General features: G+C 33.7%; 1 protein-coding gene across 8 annotated transcripts in view; it reads right to left on the minus strand.

The window, feature by feature from the left end:
* The window catches only part of FBXW7 (F-box and WD repeat domain containing 7), a 211,960-nt gene that overhangs the window by 26,020 nt on the left and 164,527 nt on the right, over positions 1-21,413 (minus strand). For 7 of the 8 annotated variants that reach the window (XM_033215496.1, XM_033215495.1, XM_033215494.1 and 4 more), the window contains one exon: positions 2,221-2,303. In XM_033215496.1, coding sequence (XP_033071387.1) covers positions 2,221-2,303 — 83 coding nt within the window. Of the gene's footprint in view, positions 1-2,220; positions 2,304-4,648; positions 5,146-21,413 lie in introns of those variants that run through there. The other variant, XM_033215498.1, reaches the window with a different exon arrangement.

The raw sequence follows: 21,413 nt of genomic DNA on the forward strand, positions 1-21,413 counted from the left end.
CTGCCACCAGTAAAATCAGGATGACTAGATGATCTCTCTAAAATTGTCTAACTACCCTAAAAATGATCAATTAATAGCAGAAAGAATATAGATATGTAACTATATTATGAATGTATTAGTTTCCTTTCTAATTTCTGCATGTAATTAAACTAAACTCAAGGTAAATATTGGGTATCCATTTTAAAGACCTTGGAAAAAAAGCAGCAAGAAGGTCTGTTTTAATGAAATTATATTTGAAAAGAAATTCTCACTCAATTCATTGAGCTATGTTGATTATTTTAAATTCAAAGAACACTTACAAATTGCATCATAATAGTTAACAATCAAACTGATAAATTACTAATGAAACAACTCCTCCAGCTTTTTTTCTATCCAGCATTATTTTGTTAAAAAAATGTATCTCAATCACCAGATTTTACAGAAGAGTCTTCTTATCTATCCCCTTTAAATCCTCTAATAGTATAAATCGAAGACAATCTTTAACATTCAACAATTAAATCTATCTTTCAAATTCAAAGGTAAGTTCTATTTTCTTTTTCTCCAAAATAGGATGTGTTTATAACAAATTTTTGATGGATAAATCATAGTTTTATTAGCAAATGTCAAAAATACGACAAAATATCAAATATATATTTTCCTAACCAAGAGTCTCCAAAAAAACATGGAAATAAAAATGCTGTTTGGTCTAATTTTGCTTTAATAAAATTATGTATTAACAAGCTAAAAATAAAACCTGTGCCTTTTCAGTTGCTTTGTCAATATAAAAAGTGAGCAACAAAAAACAAATTTTACTAAAATGTGCTCCGTAATAAACATTCAGCACTCATTTATTCTAAGTCGCCTTAAAAACAAGTGAACAATGTAATACCTTTGTCCTGGTATCAGCCATATTAATCGAAGACTGATACATTTAAAAAATAGCATTAACAGTTTAATATTAAATGCAAATTTCTCATCCAAGAAATTTTTTATCATGACTAGAAGGGAAAAGCAAAATGAAGTGAATAGTTTCGCTTGTCTCTCTATCCCTCCACACCCTCTGGTGGAAGTGCCAAAACACAGTAAAACTGTCAAAAGGCAAAGACTAACAGGAAGGGGGACAGTTAATATAAAAAAAATCACCCAGAAAACCAGCTCCTGAATAAGAGATAGCTTCGTTTTTCTCTTCTGTATTATCTCTTCACTTTTTGAATGTAAGACTATTCCAATTATTATGATTTTCAAATTTCATAAAAGAGCATTTGAAAGAAATATTTTTACAGCTGAAATAAAAACAAGCTATTTTTCTGTAAGAGATACAATCTGTAATAATGTTCAATAAAAAATTGCATCTGAGCAATGTTAATTGTATTGCATCTTATAGAATAAAAATAACTAAATCGAAATATTTTGAGAGAAAGGAAGAAATGTCATAACCATAAAGTTCTTGTGGTTTCTACTGTTAAGTTTTAATCACTTATTTTAAAAATTGGCAATTATACAAATAATTCTGTTTTAAAGACCAAAAAAAGCTCTAAGATACTTCTGTCATTTAAATTTTAAAATACGACATTCCAAGTGACATTCAAAGCCACTTTTAATTGGCTGGGCAACAGACATTGTGCTTAAGTTAGCCTAATTAGTGTGAGAGTGGGAAAAGTTTTATACTGATGTAAAATTCAAAAATGATGGGGACTGAAATAGAAAAAGATTACAATTATATTTAGTTGTTATGGAAACTATTCTACTGGTATGGAAATGTATGTGTTAAAAACTTAAGACCTACCAAGCCCATAAAAGAAAATTTCTAACATATTAATTTCATGAAATAAGATTTAGTTAGTAGTTGTTTTATTTCACTGCTAATAAACGGATCTTCAAATTTCCATACATAAATGTCTACCCTAGAACAGCTGTTGCTATAGTAACAAGACACAGGGGCTCATATTCATATTTTATGGTTTACTTTTTAGAATTCCTTAAAAATTGTAATTTTAAATTTTTGATAATTTCTGCTTATGTCATACTTCAAATGTATTAGTAATAAACCATAAACTAAGGTGGTATTCCTCTTCTTATTTAAAATGATATAGTTCTCAATTTCCAGTAATCTCAAAATGTGTTAAACAGTCAACCGTACTAGTAACATTATTATTCTACAAGAATAAACTAAAACACTTTCAGAATCAACTCTAAAAAACTGAGAATCACGACATAATCAATCATTATATTTAATATTACCTTGTATATTCTGAGACTTTGCATGGTTTCTTTCCCAAAGAAAAAGAGCGGACCTCAGAACCATGGTCCAACTTTCTTTTCATCTATAAGGTAAAACAAACAAGATATGTTTTTTAAAAATCGTCTAAATCTTGAGACAGCATGGTTAATATTTTAAATTCTTAAATTTTCATATGCCTACAACTGTAATTATATATATAAAATAAATGTGTCATAGTTTCTTCTATTTGTTCTACTTTGTTTTCCTCTGAATGGAATGGAAAGGTGAATTTTTCCCCCTAATATTTTATCCAGAACAACAATGTGTGATGATTTGAAAACTGATATTCATTATATATATATATATATATATTCCTTGAGGTAATACATCTTTCATGTTTTCCAATTTAATAACCAACATAGGGAAAAATCTCATGTTAATCCCCACAGAAAAGAATCATATTTAACGTGCCTTCCTCGTGAATCTTCATTTTTCTTTAAAAACATGTTTTTAATAAAGATAAACAAAATTCAAAATTGTAAAATCAGAAATAAGTATGAAAGTAACAAACTTAATTTTAAACACTCATACTATTATAAAAGGGTAAAGAGCAGGATAAATAATCTTGAATAGTGATAAAGCATAAAGCAATAAATATGGGCAATAAGTACAGTTTTAAAAAGTAAATCAATAATAAGAGAAATCTGGAAACAGTATAATAACGCTGAGGGAAAAAGTCATCAGTTGATATATATACAGAATATAGCTCTATTGACAGATACTCAGGACAAAATATTCTAACTTGAAAAGCAACAACAGAAAGGTTTTAAAAGAATCAGTTATGCCTCTCTATAAAGTGTATCCAAAATCTACATTTTAAGGTGTTTCATTATGCCATGCTATACTATAAATATATTCAGAATTGTATCTTGTCAACATCAATATTGAAATATTCTTATATGACTATATGTATATTTTAAAACGAGAAAATAAAATCTAATCAGATTCAACTTTTTCCATTTCAACAACCCCTTTTAAAGATTTGTGTCCACTAATTAATCACTGTATTACTGCAAGTTATAGGAGGAAAAACACTCCAGAGTGATAGCGAGCTATCCTCATGTTTATAAGGAGGTAAAAATCCTTGCTTTGCAGCAGCCTTATTTTCCTACCTCTTGCCTTACATGGGAACATCACAACATAGCATGATACAATATAAATACTGAAGAGACTAAAAATGTTTTAGAGCCACACTGAATAATAAAGACCATGTTTTTGTCATCACGAAGAGTTTTCTAAAATACCGGGATGATTTTACGAACTAGGGGCTAGAGGTGAGGGTACAACAAGCTCATCTACAATTTATACCTTAGTTTATGACATACCTACTGGAAATAAATGGAATTGGTCTGGCTGGTTTCTTCCCTTCAGAAGTTTCTGTACTGATTACATTGTTTTAAAGTGATTCCTCTCAGAAACCATTACTTTCTTTCTCCAAATAATTTTATTAAAAAGCAAACATAAATATAAAAGCTGAAGTATATAGGTAGCCACGTGTTTCCATGTGTATAATTTATAGATACACATATATACACATACATGCAAATGAATCCATCAGGAAGGTCAGTCAGTACAGACTATGTTACAATCTAGTTTTCTGATAACTTCCTCAAATTCTTATCTTCATAATTAGGAGAAAGTTTGATATTTATTCTAATTAAGTTTGTAATACTGGTTTTCAGAACTTCCCAGGATACCTTGTAAAAAACATTGGTGCAAATACCATTTGCCACTAAAAGCAAACTTTATTTCCATCTTAGAAATCCTTCAATGAATAAACATGCCCAAAATGTGTATCAAGGAAACCACTGAGAAAGGATTTTATTTTCAAAATATTTTATAAAGGAAAGCACTTTCTGTATGACTATAGAAGTCTTTTAAATACTGTTCTGTTTACTGAAAATACTGACTTCAGAACCAAAAATTAATTCTGCAATTTTTGAGGGGTATGGAAAGTAAACATGATCTCTTTAAATATAAATCCCAAATAGTCTCATGACTCTATACTTTTAAAGAGTCAACTAATGAAAAAATAAAAACTATATATAAGGTATAGAAAAATTGAAGGCAAAAGGTTTACTAAAAGCCAACTAAGGATAGAGTATTTCCAGGTCAGCATTTAACGGAGCCACATTTCTAAAGTCTGAATATATTTTTAGTGAAAAATTCTCAGATTAAAATATACATTTAATCTTAAATTTAAAGCTTTTTCCAGCTCACAGTTTTTCCATTATTTGCTTACATTCATGATATAAAACAGAATACCAGACATCCAGCCACCCACCAAAATTAGAGGATACTGCAGCCATCTCTGATGATACAGATTTTCCTTCTCAGGCAGGCATAGACACACAATCACACAGCATAGGAAGAAAACAGATTACTTACTTTGTAAAAAATCATTTTTAATGTGCCGTAGAAACCCATATTTTCTGTATTTTTCCCCTTCAGTGATTCTGTGCCCCCGTGTGTCCGGCTGCTTGGCAGTCTCTGACAATATAAACCTTTTTCAGGTAGGTATGTCACAGATTCTAATGTGGACATGCTCAGGCACGTCAGAAAAGGAAGATTAGGGAGCAGAACCGGCAACAAAACTCCACAGTAAAGGCAAATGCAGCTCAGTATCAAACCGCTTCTCGGGACACACATACATACATGCAGCTTGACTGAGAAGAACTCGAGGGAATAATGAGAGAGAACGGAGAAGATTATTGGAGGAGACTATGCCCTGTCAAAGCCTTGACTGAACAGATTCCTCCCTCAGCAGCAGAGGGATCAGATTACATCTTCCCTTGAACACAGAATGGTGCAGTCCAGGATTCAGCAATGCAGACTGCACATCAATTATACGGTGATCCGCTCCAGGGAACCCGTAAGCACACAACGCACTGAACAGAGGGAGGATGTGGGCAGCAAATGAGACCGCCCCCACACGACAGCCCCCTCTCCCCTTTCAAACTTTCAGGAGGTTATTTTTGTATTTTGTAAAACCTGCATTTTTGAAGAGTTTTAAATAGCAAGGAACATTTCCACAATAAATCTTTTCAGAAACATTTTGAAAATAGGATATATTTTCATATGGTCCCCCTCAACAGAGGCAAAGCATGCTATTTTCACTAACTGTCATCCTACCGTAGTCCTGGCACAGACTAATCAGATTTTTCAAGAAGCTTGGATGGTACAAAACAGGCAATCCCAAAGAGAGAAATTAATAATTCTTTGGGGTTGACGACAATAAAGTTAACTGGTTTGGAGCCGATAGCATTTGCAGAAATTATGTAATCTAACTTATATTTCAACCTGCATATTTTGGTATTGATTTAATAAAAACATCCCCTATGCTTTTCCAATTCAATCCTTTAAAACATAGTAATTTTCAGGAAAATGGCCACACGCTTCATCAATTCTTACTAAACATGAGAATATCTTTTTAAGATTAACAAACTAGTACTACCTAAGTGTGTAAAGTTTGGCCAAAAGGCTATTTTCTCCCCAAAAGAGCAAACACTGGGCTCGCTGGAGAGGCTTATTTTTATTTGCTAATTTAATCTGGAGTAAACAGGAGGCACTGGACTTCTGTCTCCAAAATTATTTTGACAATCTATATTGCTTATCATTAAAAAGGCATTTTACATAATAAAGGTGCCAAAGTTTGCCAGAAGGCAACATTTTTCCTGGAATGACTTCTACACAAATCTAGATATTTCACCTTGCAACTTCCTTCACAACTAGCTTCAGGGACAATTATAAGATTCCTTGAACTAGAAAAGCCCATTATTAAGGGTCTAGTTAATTTACTCCTACCCTCCCCATTAGTGTTCTTTATTACAAGTAAATTGTGTGCCTATAGTTACCACTATTCGAAGCAAGTTTCTCCAGAAAAACAAAACAACCATTTGGACTTACTAATATTTTAATACTCTCTGCTATGGTGGTAAATGGCTTTCTTTAGTAAAATGGTTCTAAATACTGCATAAAGTAGTATCATAATTTTAAAAACAAAAATGTTTACCTTTATAACTAAGACATTATGTCAATGCAACATCTTTTACTTTAAAATATAAATGAAAGTAAGATAACGTAAAATTTTATGAAGATGTACATCTTGAATCTTCTAGAAATTATATTCTACTGTCTACTTATCTTTTAAAAAAAATTCTCCTACCTGGCTCTTAAACTAATTCTTACCCTCAGGAACAATATGTATATGTACTCAGTAGAAGTTAGTTATCTAAATAATCTTACTTCGAAGGGAAGCAAAAAAACCAAAAAATCTAATTGTTAGGAATGGACCCATAAACCCTTTTGTTAGAAGTTCTGAGGACTCAAGATTTAGGAAAGGGGGAAAAAAGGTGATTTTCCTCAATGTTCTGGACTATCAGAACACCTAAAATTTCATTCAGAATTTGTCAGGGGTAACAAGCTTTTCATAAGACAGGTGTAATACTAGTGCTATAATAGTATATACTTTGGCTTCAACTGAAATCATGCCCTATTTCTAGTTGAACTAACTTTTTCAAGTTAAGTCTACTCAGTTAAGAAGAGGCAAACTTTAAAGAAGTAGGGGATACCGTCTCAAAACCTAAAGAAATACCTCTTAACTTTGTATATTCAAAGGACATGCTCCCATGATTATATGGCTCCTACTTAGGGCTGTGAGTTACAGGAAAACCTGTTCCCCACAAATATTGTTTATATGGGGGTACTGTCCTGTAGATTCATGTTTTATTACCAGGTTTGTATGCTTCAAACATCAAAATGATATACAAAAAAGTCTACACTGAGAAGTCCTTCTACTACCACATATCCTCCATCTACCATGGTTCCCACTTGGGAAAGATTTTTATTAATTTGTTTATCCTTTAAGTGAGAAATGCATATGTTTATAAGTACTAATGAAGACCTTGTCTTCCCAAGTATTTAAACAATTCTCCCTAATATCTTATGATGTTAATTTAAACTGTGAAGAACTTGTCAAGCAAAGCTAGTCAACCGAGCCTCTAACTGAATTTCAAATTAACAGAATAAAAATGACTTTCAACATTCTCTGACGTACTATCAAGGAAAACTGTGATCTATTATATTACTGTCATCATAATCTACATATGAACAAAACAAAATCATTCTCGCATTTCTATTTATACCACTCTTGGCTAAAATATAGTTTGAAACTTTATTCAGATTTAAGTTTTTAGTAACATAATATTTAAAAATCTTTGTTGGTTTGTGTCTGTATTTATCTTATCTCTGTGACAAGAAACATTTTAAACTTTAGATTAGTCTATTATCTCTGTTAAATAAGTTTCTTTTAAGTATTTTATGCCTTATACTAAAATATTAAGTAGTAAGTTCACTGGGAAGAAGGTCAACCAAATAACTAAGAAACCAAATAGCTAAGTTAGTCAACCAAACAGCTAAGAAAATGGTTATGTTTGTCATCTGTATTTTTAGAATTACTATTTCACTATATTAAATATGTTTTCATTACAATAAAGTAAATTTTCATGTAATTTCAGCTAGGCAATCATTTCTCCCATTCTACAAAAAATTAATTCTTGTGTTGACTGACAACCTAGAAGCATTATTGAAATTCCATTAGCAAAGGGAATGACCAAGAATAAGGTCCTGGAATAAAATCCATCTGCTAACTCAGACCCAATGCTCATCTCATCACAACTCCACTGTGCTAGGTGTAGAAGTGGAACTAGTGTGCTAGCATAGAAGTCAGCAGTAACGAGGAAAAAAAGCAGCACAAATATATGATGATGTCTTTGCCTCTGGGGAATGATGCCATAGAATCATTAACCTGTGAGCTCCTACTAGAGAAATGGCTCTCTCTGAGCAAATAATTGGGATGACTTAAGTTTTTAGAAGGGCCAGTTGTGGTTGTGAGGAGAAACAAAAAATAATGTACATACAGTGAGAAAAATATAAGTGAATCATGTATCTTCAGAGAAATACTTATCTTTGTACATAATGTCAACATAAAGGATGAAGTAGTTAATAGAGTACCTCACCTTGACTCTCAAGAGTTCATTATTTCCATCTTATATATAGTTCTTCTATTAATGCAGTTATTATAGTTCATTGTCATTATTTTTATACATCTTTCTCCCTTATCTCCTCCCTAAAGATTCACATCTTATTCAACTTTATTTCTAAGGCATCCAGAAAATGACACAAAACAAATAACTAATATTTTTGAATTGGCCATACAAGCAAATATCAGAAACCACAGCATTATTTTTCTAAAGCATAAACATATATTACAATCGGTATTAAAAAGCTTAACTCAACTAAAAAGTTTATAATTAGTGGAAAATACTATGAATACTATTAGTTCTTTTCATTACCTTGCTAAGATTTAAAAATACACTTCCATTTTATAAGAGTAGGAGAACGTGTTTATATTCCTATGTCAGTGATTTTATTATTATCATGACAACACTGTACTCTGGAAAGGACTAGGAAACCACCAAAGTTAGCTGTCTTGCCCTAAGCACAGAATTTAGATTACAGACAGTTCAAAATTACAGACAGTTCAAAATTTCAACATCAATGAAAGGAACACCAACCATGTTGAGACTGCAATACTTTTTGAAATTTCACTAACTCACTGTCATTAACTTTCTGGGATGTGAGTGCTTACTAAAAGGTTTGCTTATTAAAACTGGCAAACTAATAAACCTGTTCTATTACAGATACCAACTGAAATAGCATATATGCCCAGCATTTACATTTTCAATAACACAAATAGGTGGCAGTATTGACCAATAAGCAATTTTCCACATTTATTCATTCAGTAAGCATTTGTTTAGCACCTACTTTGTGTTGGGCACAGAATATTATATACAGTAATTAAGACTTTGTTCTTACTCCATTGGAAATGTAGTCAATTAACACAAGAGCATAGTGTAATGTAATATACACAAACATCTGACTGTTAGAACTCATACTGAAATTAGTTCTAAAAAATTTTTGAGAACATGTAAAATAAAACAAGATGAGCCAGCTTTAGTTCAAAACTACCATCTAAGTAAACAAATACTATGACACTAGTGCCTTAGAAAACAATCCCAAACACTAAATATTGTAATAGATAATCTTACTTAAACTTACTTTTTGGGGGGAAGGGGATGTTTACAGTAATATATATAATCCCAACCTCTGTAAATCAAGCTGCAAATCAAAATATTATAGCTGACTGCTTTTAAATAAATTTTAATGTAAGTATAATTACAGAAGTAGTACTTTTTTTTTTTTTTTAAAGACAGAGTCTTACTTGGTTGCCCAGGCTAGAGTGCAGTGGCGCAATCTCGGCTCATCGCAACCTCCACTTCCTGGGTTCAAGAGATTCTGACTCACCCTCCCGAGTAGCTGGGATTACAGTTGTGTGCCACCACGCTCCACTAATTTTTCTATTTTTTAGTAGAGATGGGGTTTCACCATGTTGGCCAGGCTAGTCTCGAACTCCTGGCTTCAAATAATCCGCCCGCCTCAGCCTCCCAAGGTGCTGGGATTACAGGGGTACGCCACTGTGCCTGGCCAGAAGTTTTAAATCTTGAAGTGTAAGCTATTTAAAACTCTCCTCACAAAGATGCAGCCTCTGATGATTTGACACAAATCAACTGCAGTATTAGTTCAAACAGTGAAAGTTTTTTCATTCCTTCAGATTGGGTCACATTAGTCATCTGATGAACACGTGCACAAATGTATTTATCTACAAATATATAAATAAACATACATACATAATTTGTACCCAATAATGCAAGTTAAGAGTTCTATTTATGCCAGCCACAGAATAATATGGGGGTTTTACTCGTTCCTCTAAAATGTATATTGTTACACAGATGTCAGACTAATACTAAGTCAACTTCCTCTACTTTTTCATAGACACTCAGCATCAGTGCAATAATTTGACAACAAAGTTAGCAAGTCACTGTGGAGTTTACTGATTTATCCAGAAAGCAATGAATCTTTCATGCTTAAAATCCAAAATAAACTACCAATAAGCATTTGGAATTCATAAGTTTCCTCTCAAAATTTCATTGTGAATTTCTGATAGTAATACTTTCAGTAAAGGAAGACAGATATCATGGAAAAAAAGTAAAGTAAGTGTGACTTCAAGAAAAATGAAATCACAAATATGACCCAGGAAAGAATTTAACATGGAGAAAGAATGAAATCAAATTTCCCTCAATATAAGGCCTAAACCCTATTCACTCTTCTGCTTTCTTTACACAAATCCGTATTTATTGATGCTGTTTGTGATTTTCAAATATATTTGCCTGACTTGAGAAGAATTTTCCAAAGGTGTTATATATTAATCTTGTACTCATTTCAAGAACTGTTTAAAATTCTGGGATTAATTTCCTAAATTAGTGATTAGTCATGATAAAAAATTTTGAGAAGAGAGTTGAAGACTAAAAAAAAGGTATAGCTACTGAATCAGCAAAAAACATTAAAAGCAGGAAGCCATAGAGTGATTTTGGATGTCATCTAATTCCTCTGTTTGTGGAATGAACACAAGCAATGGAACCAGAGAAACCTGGATTTAAGCACAAGTTTTGCCACTACTGCAGTGTAATGTCAGGTGCTTGACCTTTATGAGTTTCAGTTTTCTCTTTTCATAAAACAGTAGTGATAAGCACCTACCTTACCCACCTAAACTACAGAGTCACTGTGAGGACACAGAAAATGCCTAGCACATAAGAGATACCCTAGAAATGGTAGGTGTATTTAACAGGTAAGAAAAGTAGGTACAGAATTAAGTGTCTTGCTCAGGCTTATAAAGCTAGCTGTATTTAGAACCTTGGTCTCTGGTCACAAGATCAATAATTCTTACTGATTTCCATTAGACATGTGGTAGCTCAAGTTAAGCTAAAACACGAGACATTGCTAAAGAAGAAAAAAGTGTTACATGTTGCAAATAAGCATGTTTGTAAACTGCAACTAAATTTGATTATTCAGTTTATTGAATAATCATTTTAGGTCCATATAACTATGCTTCTACTACATCTGGGAAATCTGAGGCAAAGGCCTGGTGACGGGGGAAAGGTACAGAAACTGAGAGAAAATTTTAGGTTAAAAACAATCAATTAAGAAATAAGTCACCTCCTATGTCCCAATATCTGTGAAATGCTACCAAGGGCAAACAAAAACATTATAATTACCTTCCTCCCACAAGATACTTAAAGTCCAGGTGACAAGATAAGAAACGAGCCTGGGTATGGTGGCTCACACCTGTAATCCCAGAGCTTTGGGAGGCTGAGGCAGGAGGATCATTTGAGGCTATGAGTTCAAGACCAGCCTGGGCAATACAGCAAGACCCCATTTCTACAAATAATGAAAAAAAATTACCTGGGCATGGTGATGTGCACCTGTAGCTCTAGCTACTCGAGAGGCTGGGGCAGGACGATCATTTGAGCCCTGAAGTTTGAGGTTGCAGTGAGCTATGATTATAGCACTCTACTCCAGCCTGGGTGATAAGGCAAGACTCTGTCTCAAAAACAAACAAATAAAAACTACCAAAAACAAAACAACAACAAAAACCACAAAAACAGGTGAGGCAGGAGAATCGCTTGAACCGGAAGGTGGAGGTTGCAGTGAGCTGAGATCATGCCATTGCACTCCAGCCTGGGCAAAAACAGCAAAACTCCGTCTCAAAAAACAAAAAAACCCCACAAATACAAGAAACAAATAGAAAGCAATACTGGACTACATATCAATTGCCAAATTGGGTGGAGTGGGTCAGAAAATGGAGAAGTTATTTAAATAGTCTGAGAGTTCATAAATGATATGGTCTTGCTTCTGTGTTTAAAAAACAGAAGTTTGGTAAGTGTTGAGAGGGAAGAAGGAAATTATCACCTGTGGACCTGAGATGTAAATGGAAATATGACTATTATTAACTTGCAGGATTAATAGCATCTATTAGACTTCTAGTCACTGGTCTTACAAGGTTCATTAGGGGATAACCCATGTGATGCTATTTCTCCTAACTGAAACATTTAATACTAGAGTTAAAATGTTATTTAACTTATTGTTAAATTTCTTCAAAATACTTCCTGTCATGACTCATCATTCCATTTTAGGGCATTATGTGTCTTTCTGCACTCGGAGAACTTTACTGTGTGAGTGGGAAGACTGTTGATTTTTATTTGAGTTACAAACACTGACAAACAAGGCGACTTTCTGTTTGAGCAGGCATTCATACTAGAAATCATACATACAAGCAAGTTGTGCTCCTGAATATATGGGGTAGGGAAATAGTGTAGAAAACATTCATTGAAACTGTATATTCCCAGAAAAAGTTCATGAAAAAACAATCCAAAAAGTTACTCGGGGCAATAGGTGAGTACACAACTCACTGATTCTTGCCAACACGTGGCCTATTCAAAAAGGCTCATCCTTTTTTATGGCTGCATAATATTCCATAGTGTATATGTGCCACATTTTCTTAATCCAGTCTGTCACAGATGGACATTTGGGTTGATTCCAAGTCTTTGCTATTGTGAATAGTGCCGCAATAAACATACGTGTGCATGTGTCTTTATAGCAGCATGATTTATAATCCTTTGGGTATATACCCAGTAGTGGGATGGCTGGGTCTTTAATCAATTCTTTGCTTTTATGTAGCTTGCTTACTCTTTAAGTATTCAAGTGTTTGACATGGCTGTCAAGTGAATAGGGAAGAACATAGTAATCAGGTGCCCACTACATTTTAAAAAGAGGATTCTATTTATTTTTAAAACATTAATTTACATTTTAAAGCAATTCCTATATACATATATATACTTCAACAAATTGCATTATTTGCTTTAAAAAAAAATCAAGAATTCTATGACTAGCAAATACTTACATGATTCCCTACCTATTTAGGAGATTCCAAAAGACTTTGAAGGTTCAGTAAATATTTTCAAGACAACTTAACTTGAAAAGGTATCTAATGTATATTTATGTGCAGTGAACTGTAAGACTGATAGAAGCACTTTGCTATCTTCTCAACATTCTTCTCATAGAAATATTTTATTTACAGATTTATTTTCTTAAAATTCATTTTAGCGCATGATTTAAAAAATATTTACTTCTAAACACTTGAGACCTCTAAATGTTTGAAAACTAACTTTTGCCAGGCATGGTGGCTCACGCCTGTAATCTCAGCATTCTGGGAGGCCGAGGCGGGTGGATCACTTGAGGTCAGGAGTTTGAGACCATCCTGGCCAACACAGTGAAACCCCGACTCTACTAAAAATACAAAACTTAGCCGGGTATGGTGGTGCGCACCTGTAATCCCAGCTACTCGGGAGGCTGAGGCAGGAGAATTGCTTGAACTCGGGAGGTGGAGGTTGCAGTGAGCCGAGATCGCACCACTGCAATCTAACCTGGGCGACAGAGCTAGACTCCATCTCAAAAAAAAAAAAAACAGAACTGAACAGAAAAAAAGAAAAAAGAAAAAAAAGAAAAGGACAAGAAAAGAAAAAAGAAAGTTTGTCACATTTAATACATGATTCTAAAAACTCCTTTATGTGGAATGAATATCGTTAGTTTCCCACCAGTTGCATGAAGGCAGAGTATGTAATGATGGAATGATGACTACTAAACAAATATGAATTATAACTAAAATTAAGAACTGCTCTGGATCGGAACAAGTGCATATAGCTGTGGTCTGTTAAGAACTGTGACATGGTAAATTGAGACCACTTTTTAAAGCTAAATCTTAAGTTCCTTAAAATCTAAGTTTATGACTCAATGTATGTTCTTAATTATACAATATGAAAAAATCCTATGAGGAATAGTCTAAATCTACCAAAAGAATATAAATTCAAAGCTAGGAAAAGGATGCTGAACTTTAGTGCAATCTTAAAATTTCAATATCTTTTAGTTCATGAGATAAAGACGCACACATTCCTTTCTTCATTTTAAACCTTTGCTTTAAAGTTACTCCATCAACAGACAACACAGCATATTAAAAAAGAACTTAGGGCCGGGTGCAGTGGCTCATGCCTATAATCCCAGCACTTTGGGAGGCCAAGGCACGCGGATCACAAGGTCAGGAGTTCAAGATCGGCCTGGCCAAGATGGTAAAACCCCATCTCTACTAAAAATACAAAAAAAATTAGCCAGGCATGGTGGTGGGCGCCTGTAATCTCAGCTACTTGGGAGGCTGAGGCAGAGAACTGCTCAAACCCAGGAGGCAGAAGATGCAGTGAGCCGAGATCGTGCCACTGCACTGCAGCCTGGACGACAGAGCAAAGCTCCATCTCAAAAAAAAAAAAAAAAAAACAACTTGGAATAGTTTTCAAGAGAAGTTAAATGAAGACATGTTAATCATCACAATCACAACATAAACAGCAAAGATTAAAATTAAGTGGTATTTTCTAAGATATTTTTAGTCACCTGACTTTTATTAAACCATTGCAATAAACAGATTTTGTTAGACTAAGATGTAATTTACCCCCTACCAATCCATTTATTTCAAACACTTTAACTTTGTGAGATTCACAATGTCTGTGTATTATATATAGTAGCACAGAAAAAGCTAGTGACTGAGAGCAATTCATGTGAGCCTCTAACTCCAAATTCCATTATATTATCAATCTCATCCAAATGAATCCTGAGTCATATAATGATTCTCCATTTTCTAAACAATAAAACAAGAGGAAGAAAAAATTAAGCAGTGATTCAAATGTTATATTTTTAGATCTAGATCTACCACATTTTAGAAATATTTGTCCAGGGTTACTAAAAGCCAAGCACTAAGCAAAAAAGATGCAAAATTGAGCAAGATGTAGTATCTATCCTGAAAGCACTCCCAACTCAGGAGGGAAGGACAGGCAAGTCAATAAAAAATGACAAATCCATTTGACTAATAAGTGAAACTGCTTAATTTGTAGGAAAATATGTACAACTAGAAAGAGGAAGAGATAATATTTTCAAGAAATGCACATGGCAATATTTTAAACCAAATGTACAAAGCAAAAATAAACACTAGATTTTAAACTGACCTGAATGCTCTTTCAGTGCCCACTATCAAAGATGCTGCAAACTTTATTCCACTTTGTATAAGCAACTCCTTTTCAAAAAGATGTTTTCTTAAGAATACAATGTATACAGGGAAGGAAACTCACTATATGTCAGGCACTCTTCCTAGGTGTTTTTCTTACATTAACTCAACGAAACGGGTTAACAACTTTCTGCAGAAGGTACTATTATTGTCTCTTTACAGATGAGGAAACAGGCACACAGTTTTAAGTGACCCCAAGGTCACTTAAGGTAGATGGGATTTGAATCTAAGGAAGTCTTGGTCTTCAGTTTACAAAAAAATAAAAATAGAGTTCTCTATATACAAAGCAAGAAATACTGGCAGTTTAAATATCTCTAAGATGTTTTCTTAGCTATTTCAGTATGCAAATGTGATGCGCATATGAAATGCACACTAGAGCCACTGCAGACTCGCAGAAAGAAGAGACAGACTATGCAGCTAATTGTGTACTGTGATACACTTTATTTCTGGGAATTCACCAGGAGCAGCTTGACGACAAGTTAATACACTACTGACAGTGGCTCCACTTGGTTAAGAACTGCTCTCATAATCTGTGACATTATAGTGAGGCCAGGCAGTCATCAGTGGGCATACTGGAAGAAACACAAGACATGGGTTTTACTTCCTTTTCCCAAACCCTCTCAGGACTTCTGTATCTTACTATCCTTCTCATGTCCTATGCTTTATTTTCCTAAAATATGAAATAATGAAACAGAGCTGAAAACACAAATATCAAAGGATCTTCAATGGACTGTGCTTTCAAGAAAGCTACTAGGTTTTTTCCTCCTTACCAAAATGATTTGAACCCTATGGAAAACTGACAAAAGTTATGTATCATAACATTTACGAAAGAAACTGCTTCAAATGCTCTTTGTTGATTACTCCAACCCAAATACACTTAATTAACAAGGGACTATGACTTCGTCATTGAAAATTCTTTTAGTACACAGCCTTAAAATACTTGACTTACTGAGTAGTAACATATTCACAGGATTTTCCATCTGAATATATAGAGCATATGCTTTTTCAATATGTGGCTATTGTTTGGGCCCTGTTTCTTAACTTCATTACATAAAGCCTTCTTAAGAGCCAATCCATCTTTAATAATTGTCCATTTGATCCATGTGTGGTTATCATTCCTAGCAGTGAACATCTGTAATGATACATATGTACCTCTGTGATTCTATCCTACACTTTATTGTCTCAAGTATCTCTACAATTATATTCTACCTAGGATACATAATTATAACAAATGCAGATATATATGGTTATTTTAGTCTGTCACAGACACTCTCATTCATTCAATATAATAGTCACTTAGTTGCCTAACATAAGCTAAACTAAGTCTTGTGTCTGTCTCATGGCTGGCGTTCACAGCATAGTGGGCAAGATAATGAGACAAAACAAAGCAAAACTGCAACTATGGTAAATGCTGCAGTGTTCAAAGAATGTTAAGAATGTTAAGGTTTTTCACTTAGTATGTGGGTTCAGAGAACCCACTTAATCTGTGGGTTCATTCTCTTAATGAATGACTGAGCTAGGTTTGGGGCAGGGAGGGGTAACCACCTATAGCTAGAGGTAGTATGGCAAGTGTAAGATGAGGCTGAAGAAGTAGACAAGAGGCAGATTACCTAAGACATCAAAGGATTTTGGGTTTTACCATAAGAGTAATGAAAAGCTAATGCTGGATATTAGTTAAGAAAAATACATAATCAGATATATTTCTTGAAAAAAATCATTCAGAGTATAATGTTGAAAATAGAATGGCAGTGATTCGAGAGTCGATGTGGAGAGACTGTGTGAGGAAGTTATTCCACAAGACCAAGCAAGAGATAATGGTGGCTTTGATTAGCTAGGGTAGAAACAGAGATGCATAGGAGTGGGCAGTTAAGAGACATTTAGGACATCAAACTGATAGGATGACCCACACAAATGGGTCATGCATGGCAAGTAAAAAACAGGAAGGTATCAAAGGTAACACCTATTTTCTCACTTGTGCAACTGGATAACAAGGACTGCGTTAGTTGGTTATTTTTGTTTTCTGGGGACCAGGGGTGAGGAGGATCTTGAGATATCTTGGAGATAACCAGGTATCCAAATCTCATGCTCCAACTGGTTCTGGCCCAGAAGAAAGGTCTGGGTTGGAGATGAAAATATGTGAATTATCTGTATATAGACTATCTCTGATTTCCCAGTGCTTGAAGCCAACACCTTGTTACACTGTGAGCACATTAAATATGTGTCTATCTTCTCCAATAGAATGTAAGTTCCACGAGGGCAATATTTTGATTCTGTTTTGATTCTTGTTGTATCTCACCTCCTCACATAGTTTCTGCATAGAGTAGGGTACCGATAAAAAATACTTATATGAGATAATTAGCAACTTAAGACATACTCTGATCAACAGTGGTAGAACTACAGAAATAACAGAAAATCGTTAATTTTCAACACAATTTTAAAAACACAATTTTCTTATTTTCTAAATAAGAAATGATGTAGGTGAACAATACATTTTACAGGTTTCTCATTTTATAATTACACTGTATATTGTTTATAATACTTAATATATTTCCCCCCTCAGGGAAAAGTCATAAAAGTATTTCTAGATATTTATCAGTTATACAGTTCAAATACAAATTAAATTGGAAGAAAATAAGTTTGATGTGCAATAAAAATGCAACTTTACAGTTTAGGACTTCTGTACCTTTAAAATGCCCAACAGAATCTAAACTTTCACTATTAAAAGGAATACACAGTTTTAGTAATGCTTGTTAAAGTACACCACTTCCCACAGATCTCATTAAAATCATTTTATTTATTCATAGTTATTAACTTCACAGGCAATATTTTGTACCTCCATTTTACTGACAAGAAATCTGAAGCATGAGTTTCTGAGTTACCAAAAGTGTTGTAACTTATACTAGCTTTAAAAACTAAATGCAAATCAAAACCACAATGAGATACCATCTCACACCAGTTAGAATGGCGATCATTAAAACGTCAGGAAAAAACAGGTGCTGGAGAGGATGTGGAGAAACAGGAATGCTTTTACACTGTTGGTGGGACTGTAAACTAGTTCAACCATTTTGGAAGACAGTGTGGCGATTCCTCAAGGATCTAGTACTAGAAATACCATTTGACCCAGCAATCTCATTACTGGGTATATACCCAATGGATTATAAATCATGCTACAATAAAGACACATACACACGTATGTTTATTGCGACACTATTCACAATAGCAAAGACTTGGAACCAACCCAAATGTCCATCAATGATAGACTGGATTAAGAAAATGCGGCAAATGTACACCATGGAATACTACGCAGCCATAAAAAGGATGAGTTCATGTCCTTTGAAGGGACATGGATGAAGCTGGAAACCATCATTCTGAGCAAACTATCACAAGGACAGAAAACCAAACAACGCATGTTCTCACTCATAGGTGGGAACTGAACAGTGAGAACACTTGGACACAGGACGGGGAACATCATACACTGGGGCCTGTCGTGGGGTGGGGGGATGGGGGAAGGATAGCATTAGGAGAAATACCTAATGTAAATGACAAGTTAATGGGTGCAGCAAACCAACATGGCACATGTATACATATGTAACAAATCTGCACGTTGTGCACATGTACCCTAGAACTTAAAGTATTCAAAAAAAACTAGCTATACTTGTATACATTTCATATATATTATATATATTCACATTTTAATCTTTATGAAAAGAACAAGTTCCATTTCCTTTAAAATTAAATTGAATACTACCTATGTTACACAAAATTGCCTAGCTTTATTTTGCTTCAGTTGCTTTTCATTAGTATCTCCCATTGAGAGAGGATGTATCAAGAAACACTATAGTTAATAAAAAAGGGCCAAAAAGACTAAGATCCCACTAAAATACTTTAATAAAAATGACAGTTATTTTAATTATACTTAATTCACTTTCGTTTTGTGAATATGCAAAATATGCAAGAAATATTTTTAACAATAGATACATTTCTGGACATACCATTCACTTCTAACCTTGAATGCAGATAAAACATTCCTCGACTTAATATTCAACGTAGTCAACACTATACATATCGATATCTAAATCTTTAGTTTTCACTTTCTAATGAATATTCTAATATATGGAAACAAGAATGTTATTACCATTTTCACAAAGCATCTACACTTTTGTATATAGATGTAGACATTTTAAGTAAATATATTTAAGACTACAACAACACCAGTTGATGAGCGATACTAGGTGACAGTATCAATGCTTTTAAAATTATACTAAAGAAAAAACATACTAATATAACATAAACAAGAAAAAAACTGCTAAGATTTTTTTTGGAGGAGATATGGTTTGCCATTTATTACTTTTTTTGGTAAGAGTCAATCCATATTCTAAAAAGGTCTACAAAAAAGCTGAACAACCTCTCAAGCTCTGAATTCATGGCACTGACCTTAGACTTTCTCAGAATGATTTTTATGCACTCTGTTATTAGTAAAACCTGTTCAAACACATGCCTCATCTGCCAGCACCCCATCTGCAAGAGAGCTTCTTATTCTTGTAGACATTACAACTTCTGCCTGCTTCCTTCTCTTCTCTACATACCAGCTGTATGGTAATGAGCATGAGCAGCTGAAAAATACTGCATGATAACAAAGCTAATATGAAAACAGCAGAACAGCACTTCCCTTCAATGAAGGAGTTGTAGCATGAACATAGCTGATAAGCTATTAAATAGAGGTAGGGGGAGGTTAGAATTTTATTTCTATGTGTGTGGGATGCCTGTGTGTGTGGATGCATGCGTGTGTGTGTGAAATACGGAATTTCTGTATAACACAGAAATAACAAGAACGAAGAGAAGCACAGGGTACTAAAGAAAGGTCTAATTTTCCAAGTACTTTTGTTAAAATTTGTGGATCAGTTCTTTAAATGTTTTAAGTCTCAATTCTTATGTAGTAATGATATATCAGGTACCATTTTGACAAGATAGTTTTCAAATTTGTTAAAAAGTTTGTTCCATTTCTTAATTACCAAATTTGGGGGCTTCAGTAGGAAAATGGTGTCAGGACTAAAATTATAATGAAAACTATATACTAGACATTTTAGCAGCTAACATAATATGTAAATCAATAAAACATTTTTAATTCTTATATAGCGATTTTTAAAATTCCAATTTAATGACATTTGAAACCAACACATTTATTCTGAACATTTGAGAATCTCCAAACAAAATACCAAGATGTCACATATAATTTTCTTCATGTAGGGAGACATAATGGGGTTTTTACATATATGATAGTCACACTGAATGAATCTACATAATGTAAGTAAAACCAAATCACATTAACTTTTTATGTGCAGCATCTTTCCACTTAGAGAAGATTAAAAGTCACTCGGAAACTGTTTAAGAAAAATTATTCAAAATTTGTGCCGTGCATCATCTTTCACTAGTTGAAGAAACTAAAAATGAAAAAAATACTCAAAATCTCTATCATAAGTACTATTACATCAGGAGAATTAATTGTAATTTTTACCAACACATCTAAATTTGTCTTATGAGGGCTTCATAATAGTTACAGAACTCTTGTACATAACCATGCCTTCCATGGGTTATTTCATTTTATCCTTACAACAACCCTCTGTAAAAGGTACTATTATTAGCTCCATTTCACAGATGAGGCTTAGTAAGTGGTAGAGCAAAGAACTTAAACCCAGGTCCAACTGACTCTACAATCCATGCTCTTAGGCACTCTGCTTTTCTGATATGAACTCCACGAGGGTGATGGCTTGGATGTTTTGTTCACTGTTGTACTCTAAATGCCTAAAGCAGTCCATGGTTCATAGGAGGTGTTGAATAAAGTGAATACATACACGGAAGAGATAACTGCTCAGTTGTCTTCTTTTAAATATTAAGTCGGGGGAAAGGTTACTATATTTTGTAATACAGTTTGTAATAACCTTAACCATTTTGATACTGAAAAAAAGATGTACCAATTAAAGAATCTTAAAAATAAGACTATTTGGTAATCTCAGTTTTGCTCACTTGTCATATTGAAAAATTAAGACTATAAATTCTCATTAACATTCATTTTGAAAGAATGACAGAGTA

This window comes from Trachypithecus francoisi, unplaced genomic scaffold, assembly GCF_009764315.1.
Source record: "Trachypithecus francoisi isolate TF-2019V2 unplaced genomic scaffold, Tfra_2.0 Lachesis_group1, whole genome shotgun sequence".
NCBI classification, from domain to species: domain Eukaryota; kingdom Metazoa; phylum Chordata; class Mammalia; order Primates; family Cercopithecidae; genus Trachypithecus; species Trachypithecus francoisi.